Source organism: Ornithorhynchus anatinus, chromosome 2 (assembly GCF_004115215.2).
Source record: "Ornithorhynchus anatinus isolate Pmale09 chromosome 2, mOrnAna1.pri.v4, whole genome shotgun sequence".
Taxonomy (NCBI): domain Eukaryota; kingdom Metazoa; phylum Chordata; class Mammalia; order Monotremata; family Ornithorhynchidae; genus Ornithorhynchus; species Ornithorhynchus anatinus.
In genome coordinates, this window is record NC_041729.1 from 34,401,074 (window position 1) to 34,409,095 (window position 8,022).

Here is an 8,022-nt window from a genome sequence, read left to right on the forward strand (position 1 = left end):
CCTGGAGAATGTGTCAAGGAATCTATAAAGCATGCCATGACATGTCTTCATGTTCCAACAACTCTTCACTGAATCCCTCCCTAGGAAGCCTCTTTTAAAAAAAAAAAATATGTACACAAGATGGTTTTCCTCATTTTCTTGAAATGCTTTTCAGGGATGTGTGAGTTTTGAAAGACTGCCTCTCACTGACACACTGTGCTGCCTCCCAAGATGCTTTGATTTTTCTCCCTTATGCTTAAAGATTTTGTAAAATGTATTCATGCTCAAGCCATTCAGGGAAACCCAATACTCAGCAAAATGGCAGCTTTGCTGGTGGTTCTGCTATGCCCAGAAAAGCTTGGACCCCCACCCTCTGCCTCCAAGAGAAGAACCCTGAGCAAAAAGAGCTCCGTCCCAAAGCCATTGAATTTGATGGAATTGTTTCTTCCTTCCTCTCAGTCCTCATGTAACTTCAGATCACTGTCAATCCCATGTGCAACTTTCAAAAAGAGACCAGGGCCAGGAAGCAAATTGAAAGTGTAGCTTTTCGGCAGTGACAAGCTGGGAATGGCATCACTACTCAGGGAAGAGCTCAGAAGATGGTGCTGAGCACCTACTTTTTGGGGACCCCAGAGCGCTTTTTTAGCCAAGCAAGAAAAAACTGTCAGGTGGCAAGGGGGTGGCAGGGGTGTGAGAGTGGTGCCCCAGTGGGGAGGAATTGGGGGATGCTGTTGCCACATAAACATTGGCCTAGGGTGAGTGATGGTCCATGCTTTTCTGAGGAGAGAAAAGTTTGGGGGACAAAAATTTCTGATTACCCCAGTACTTGTGGGGGTAGAGAGCTTGCTGCTTTCTCCTCCGAAGGCCTGGCCTTTCAGCTCTCCACCATAATTCTGGCTCTCCAAATGGTTTGTCTCTGCAGAGTTTGACAAGTTTCTAGAAGAAAGGGCCAAAGCTGCTGAAATGGTTCCTAATTTACCCTCGCCACCTGCGGAGGCACCGGCCCCCCCAACGAATCCTCCTGGCAGGAAGAAGTCAGAGCGTTCTGAAGATGCCCTTTTTGCCCTGTGAGGAGACCTCTTGGTCATCATCCTCGTGCTCTGCAGAAGAATGTTGCCCTCTGGTCGTACCATCTTTTCTCCAGCCATGGCAACCAGCACCATGTCTCCTCCCGCTTCCTCCTCTGATGGAATCTCTTCTGTCTTTGAAAGGAAGCGCCACATTGGAACCCCGTTCGGTTTCCCATCAGACTCTTCAACCCTCGCTTTTAGCCACCTTTTTCCATCTGGGCTGTGTGATAGCGGGCTGCTCTGCTGAAACCCACCCGTCTCTCCTATTTTCCATCACTTCCTGAAAAGTGAAGCTGCATGAATTCCATTTACCCTATTAAAACCCAGGTCTACCCGAAAAAGTGGCTGGAGCGGAGGATCCCGAAGCCGAGGTGGTCTAGGTCCTCCGTTGCAGGCCGGTCTTGGGTGATTGGCTGGTGGTACAAGCCGTCCCTGAATGAAGCAGCAGGGAGGAGCTTTGCATCCCCAGCTCCAAATCTAAATTCGTGTACCCTGCTGAAGGTAGGAAGCCAAGAACTCAGCCGTCCCCCTCTTTCACCATTCTGTCCCCCGCTCTCCCGACACAGTGTTTCTAAAGATGAAGCCCTCTGAGTTTTTCTTGCTTCCGTTATTTTTCCCCTCTTTCAGAAACACTGACTCGGGGAGACTTGAACGGGGTGATCCGATTGGAGTTCATCTGGCTTCCCTCCTTCAGCTTTCCATCATGATAGTTGAAGTTGGCATGGTTAAAGCATAACGGTGTTTGGAGGGCCCAGCATTGTGAACATCTGTCTCTCCAGGGTTTGTTGGTCTCCGTTATAGTGCGTGTGTCACAGTGTTGACTGAGAGGTTTGGTTTCCTCATTCAGAGGATACCCCCCTTCTTGTTTTTCTTTGCAGTCATCCTCTGGGAAAGACCCTGCTGTCAGGCTGTGTACATTAAATGTTGTCCTCTTGCCTGGTGGAACTTGAAATTCCACCTAGGAATGCCTGCTGGGTTGGTGGAGGTGGGGAGGTGCCGTACTCAGACACTGGGTTGGAGGGGAAAGCTAGCGGTTAAGTCCATCTGTGGAAACTAACGTTGACCCATTCACGTGTCGACCACGGGGCCCTCTTTCTTGTTGACATCAACTGACATTGACAACACTAACCAGAGCTTTGGAAACAGAAAGGTTTCCTCGCCCGGGCCCTTTCCTCTACGGGGTTGGGGGGCACTGACCAGGTTGCTTTGACGTCTCTACCTCCTAAAAGCCATCTGATCATTAGGGATGACCAGCCACACGGTTCTGCTGGTCTGCCCAGACCGCGACAAGATCGATGGGTGAGATGACACTAAGGCACAGCTGCGCTTCTCCAGACTCTGGGCTGGGCTGGCTTCCACAGAGCAAATTGAGATTCTAAACCTTTCGTGGTGGAATGTCCTGGAACATTTATTTCCTCACTCTTCCTGCCCCCCGACAGCCTGCAGCGAGCGAGCCAGGGTTTGTTGGGAGTCCGGAGAAGCCAACTAACAAGGTTGAATGGCCCTGCAGAGAGGAGCCCAGGGATGTGTCTGAAAAGACCCTGAGCACACAAACAACCCTTCTCACAAGACTTATATTCCTTTAGTGGGGTTGGAAATACGAGAGGAGCAGGGGATTTTTGACTAGGGATCTGCCCCTACTTTCCACTGCCCGCCAACCTCCTTTCCCCAGAACCCTGAGCCTACGTGGCCCCGGGCAGAGCAGCTGGGCGGTGGGTGACCTTGCCGCTGTACTGAAACTGGAAGGAAAATGCCGCCGCAGCCAAAAGAGCTGCCCTTTTGACTTCCCTTTTCAGGCACTGATTGAAGTTGGCTAACACCAGCCTCCCCTCTGCCAGTTTTGGGAGCACTGGCTTCAACCAGCTGATGCACCGCAGTCTGACCCAAGCTTGGCCGAACCTGCTTCATTCAGGCTCGTTGGATCAAAGTCTGCTCCCATTGTGACTTGGGCAGAAATGTCTGCAGTTAGAACCTGGACCCAGGGGTAGCCCTGGGTCGGCTCTGCCTCCCGACGGTCCACCTTATCCTGTGCGGTTTCAGCCAGCTCTGGCCTCTCCGGTCGTCAGCCTCCTTGGGCAAGTGGGCTTGGAGACCCAGCCCCTGTTAGCAAAAAACTGACCTCGTTGACATATAACCTCAGGGAGGAAACGATATTTCCTAGGCAAGGGCCAGGCTCTGGAGACCCGACTAAGCAGCTTCAGGTTCCGGGCCAGCCCGAACGTGGTTCTTGTAGCCCAGACGGAGGCCAGATTTGGCACCAGCTAATTATCACGGTGAATTCTTTCAGCAGCGGTGCGAGCCCCTCAAAATCTCCAGACCCAGCTGAGCACCAACTGGCCCCCGCCTTTGGAGAAGAGCATAGTGGGTGACAGGGAAGTGTAGCGAGGCTAGCCAGAGGAGTGCTGCCCAGCAAAGCCCCGTGGCCATTCCTCCCCCAGGGAAGCTGAGAGGAGGGCAGCTAGCATATTGAAACCAGGTTGCTTCCAACTACAACTAGAAATGTGCCAGAGATCACTGGCCCAGACCCTTAAGATTGGACTGCTGGTTTCCCTCCTGCAAACCTTTCTTTCTTGGGCCTCTTCTCTCGTAACCTCTTCCTTTCTCATGTGGTGGTGGTCTCGAGCTCTCCCCACCTCCTCCCTGCACATGTTGTTCATCCTCCCTTTCTCTTTTCTCTCTTTCGTGAGCATGTCTTTCCAAAGGTTTTAGTGGGCGGCATGGCTTCTCCCTGTTGCCTTTTCTTCCTGGAAGCCATAAATGCAAAGCTGGTGCTAGAAGGGAGATGTCGGAGACAGCTCATGGTAAACCAAGGGAGCCAAGTGTCTTTCCTTGGCCTTCCGGGACCATCTTCCACCAGAAGCAGGAACAGCCTTGGAGTTTCCGGAGTGGGCCATCGTGGTCTCACCGTCTTTCTGCCCCACCTTGATTTAGTTATTTCCACTGTCCCATTGCTGCCAGGGATCTCAATTTCCCAACCCATAGTTGGGCTCCAGAGAATCTACTCAAGATCATCTGGATTGTTTTGTGAATCATCGCGGGAGGAGGTGACTATCTTAGACCACACAGACAATAGCAAGAGGATTTCTTTCATCTGCCTGGAATAAGGCATCTCCTTGAGATGAGTCCCAAATCAAACCCCCATCTTCCCTGTTGGGTGGAAGATGGCTATGCCTCTCTCTGCCATTTCTCCCTGTTTCTTGGATCCGTTTCCCTTGTCCATCACAGGCAGCTCATCTAACCCTGTTTATCCCAGTCCTGAGGAAACAACATGGCTGAAGTAGAGTGTTATATTTAGAAAATTTGGTCGCTGACTCTTGAGGGGGGATTCTCCAAAGCAGGGGAATGGGGGTACAGCGGCTTTACCTCTGCATTGTTCTAGCTAGCAGTTTAGGAGCAATGTACCATTGCTGGGCATTCACTGTTTCCGGTCACCCATGTGAACCCCTCCCCAGAACAGGGAGGTCTCTAGTCTTCCCTTCTCGGTGGAAAGAAAGAGCTGAAGCAAAGTCCCCACCGCCGAGTCTGGCTTTCCACCTCACCCACTCAGAGGCGGCTGTGTGGGCAGTGGCTTCGTGCCTGTCGTTCTAATTTGTCCTTTTAGAATCAGCTTTCTGGCTCTGAGCGCTAGTCCTCCCTCTCCGCTCTTCTCAGCAAGGTGGAGATAGCGTGGTTTTGAATAGCTGCAGTGGTTGGCAGATTTTTGCCCCCTGCCCCTGCCGCGCTGTCCATGAAGTAGGGTGAGGGCACATATCCTGGGGAAGAGAGGAGGCCCTGCGCCCAGAGGGGCTGGGTCCAGCGTACAAGATTCAGTGTCCATAAGTAGACAGATCCCATCTGTCACCACATCCTGGTAACCTCCACTAGATTCCTGTCTCTAGTGGCGCACTGCAGTCGAGAAAGCCCCGCCTTAGCTCTCGCTCACACGTGTTCTTTCTGACCGCTAGCCATTTGGATGGAGTTGTGTAATATCCTGCATCAGGATGTCTCTCAATCCCTTCTCGTGGCTCTGGTCCTCATCGTGTTAGCCGGGAGGCCCCGAGGCCCTCCAGATTCCCCGGTCTGTGCCGTCACATCGGGTGCTGGGGGAAGGCGGACACCCGCAACTCAGCGATGGGCTTTTGGCTTCCTCCCTCCCCCTCACTGTCATGTTTTCTGATGTGGGTCAGCAGAGCGAGAGAATCACTCCTATATCCCACTCCACAGAGTCAGGCTGTGAAGGAGAAAATACGATCACTTTAGGAAGAATCACTGTGTTAGAAATCGCGGATACAGTATGTACTTAATTATACTAAATTATTGTTGGGGATCCTTGTAAGCTCTAATTATATCTGATTATAGGTTAAAATATTTATTTTGTCACAATATTTTCTTCGGGGTATATTTAACTTCGGTATTCTCATTGTGTGCTGAGGTGTGAACAATTTACTCATTTCCATTTTCCTACCTTTTCCTTTTGGGGGGAATTGGGGAGGAAGGGTGTAGCTCAAAACAGTTGCATAAATTAGAAGCTGACCTTCAGCCATCGCCCAGAGAGCAATGCCCTATGGGGGGAGCCTTACGACATTGAATGTCCGTTCTGAGAGATATGGCATTGGTCAGCGGAGGCCAGACCTCTTGGAAATCTGTCTTCTGTCAGTCTCCTCTGTTCTTCTGATCCCGAGTCCCCGTCAAAACACTTTGATCCAAGCAGCGGTGCTTTTCCTCTGCCAAGCATAGCACAAAGTTGAATTTCTCTTCCAGCCCCAGAGAGGAGCCCAAGAGGGCAAGTGACTCAGGAGAGAGCATCTTCCCCGGGTTTCGATGTGCCTCTGGAGCCATCTCCTTTCTCTAACATCTAGTGATCCTATTGGCTGCAATACTCCCAGCCCAATCCTCAGGTTCTTGCTGAAGAAACACTACACTGGGCAGGTTGGGGGGCTTTATTTGCCAAAATCCCAGTTACTAGTTCACTTTGCAGCCCCCTCTTCCTCTCCCCCCCCCCCCATTTTACAAGCAGGTAGTCTGCCCAAACCCAGGCAGGGCCTGTAGAAGTGGAGCTCTAGCCTTGTCCTAACAGTCTAGTTCCTTATTTCCCTCCCACCCTCCCGGGGGGATGGCAGGCCCTGCCCCGTCCCCCTATTACCACTCTTTATATTTAACCTCTGAAGCCTCAGCTTCAGACTGACAATGAGCGCCCTGCCTAAGACACGTGGGCTGTTTTTCCTGGAAGCACTGGGACAGCCAACAGGTGCTTCTCCCCTCCCCACCCAGCCGCCCTGCCTGGCCTCTCCTCACATACAGGTCTTCCTCCGAGGACCAGAGCAGGCCCGTGGGACTTCCTGGGAAGAATCCAGAGAAAACAAACGGTTCAATTGTACCACTCTGGGTTGTTCTCCTCTGAACCTCCCTCCCTGGAAGGTTTGGGCCTAGACTGGCTCTTTGCACAGTCAACCCCCTTGGCAGTTTTTGACCTTGGCACCTGCCCTCTACCGGGCTCGGGGCGGGGAGGGGCAGTCCTGGTCGCAGTGTTCCCTTCAGTAGGCCGATTCCCCTCATCCTCGAAGGGTTATTTAAAGAGATTGTTTTTTCTCTTTTCCCCCATACACTACACACGTGGCAATAGCAGACACTTTTTACCTGTTACTTAAAAGGAAAACACATTACTCCATTGACCTGAGATTTTCCTTCTGATCCCATTTGGTTCATTGGCCGAAACCCATCTTGTCCACCTTTTGTCCCCTCTGACCCTTCACCTGATCGGCCAGTTGGCGGTGAATGGGCCGTTCTGGAATTTTTCAGGGCGTACCTCTCCTCCTCTTCCGTCAAGTGTCATTAACTCACTACTTCTCGTGTAACTCCGTGTACTAGTAGCTTCTCTCTGTATATTAAAGCTGTGGCTTTCCAGATGAAAAAGGGGACCGCTATTTATTTACCGAAGATGATATTTTTTTGATTTAGGGTTTGGAGGAGAGATGGGGATGGGGTGTGTATGTTCAAGTGGGTCAGGTTCATTCTCAAACCGCCCGAGACTGGCTTTCATGTTAGTGTTTTGTGTTCCCATGGGCAAAGCCAGGGTGGGTTGGTGTGCAAGTACTTGGGGGTCAGGGTGAAACTGGTGTATTCTCACCACTCGCTCTTGTTCCACAAACCATCTCTCTAGTTTTGGTTCTTGCATGTGAAATACTCCAATAAAAAAACACTAGTAGTGTGAACTGTACCGAGAAACATGTGACTGTTTGCCCTCTTTTTTCTCCTCACCCCGACCCCCATCATTTTTCTTTCCGCCTTTCTGTGGTAAAAACAGCAATTGAATACGGAGATGTCTTGGTGGCCTCGACAGCCCCGCTGAAGAAAAGCGCCAGCCCAAATCAAGCCAGCTCCTAATCCTGTAGTAATAATAACAATGATGGTATTTAAGTGCTTACTAAGTGCCAAATATTGTACTGAGCACTGGGGTTAATAAGCAGATTGGGCTGAACCCAGTCCCTGGCCCACTTGGGGCTCACAGTCTCAATCCCCCTTTTGGTCATAATAATAATAATAATGGTATTTTTTAAGCTCCTACTATGTGCCAGGCACTGTACTAAGTGCTGGGATAGATGCCAATCAGGTTGGACACAGTCTATGTCTCACATGGGGCTCAAAATCTTAATCCTCATTTTACATTTATTTTATTGTCTTGCCCAAGATCACACAGCAAACAAGTGACAGAGCCCAGATTAGAACCTATGACCTTTTGACTCCCAGGCTGGTGCTCTATCCACTACACCAGATAAGGTAACTGAGGCCCAGAGAAGTAAGCGACTTGCCCAAGGTCACAAAGCAGACAAGTGGCAGAGTTGGGGTTATTATTATTATTATTACTAATAATAATGGTATTTAAGCACTTACTATGTGCCAGGCACTGTACTAAGCACTGGGGTAGATATAAGCTAAATGGGTTAGACACAGTCCCTGTCCCACATGGGGCTCAGTCTCAATCCCCATTTTACAG

At 50.6% G+C, this 8,022-nt stretch overlaps 1 protein-coding gene across 5 annotated transcripts in view; it reads left to right on the forward strand.

Annotated features, from left to right (window-relative positions):
- The window catches only part of TOM1L2 (target of myb1 like 2 membrane trafficking protein), a 113,415-nt gene extending 106,162 nt beyond the window's left edge, over positions 1–7,253 (forward strand). For all 5 annotated transcript variants that reach the window (XM_029058062.2, XM_029058063.2, XM_029058066.2 and 2 more), the window contains one exon: positions 902–7,253. In XM_029058062.2, the coding sequence (XP_028913895.1) occupies positions 902–1,050 (149 nt within the window). In that variant the 3' untranslated portion in view covers positions 1,051–7,253. The remainder of the gene's footprint in view (positions 1–901) is intronic.
- Positions 7,254–8,022: the final 769 nt, after the last annotated feature.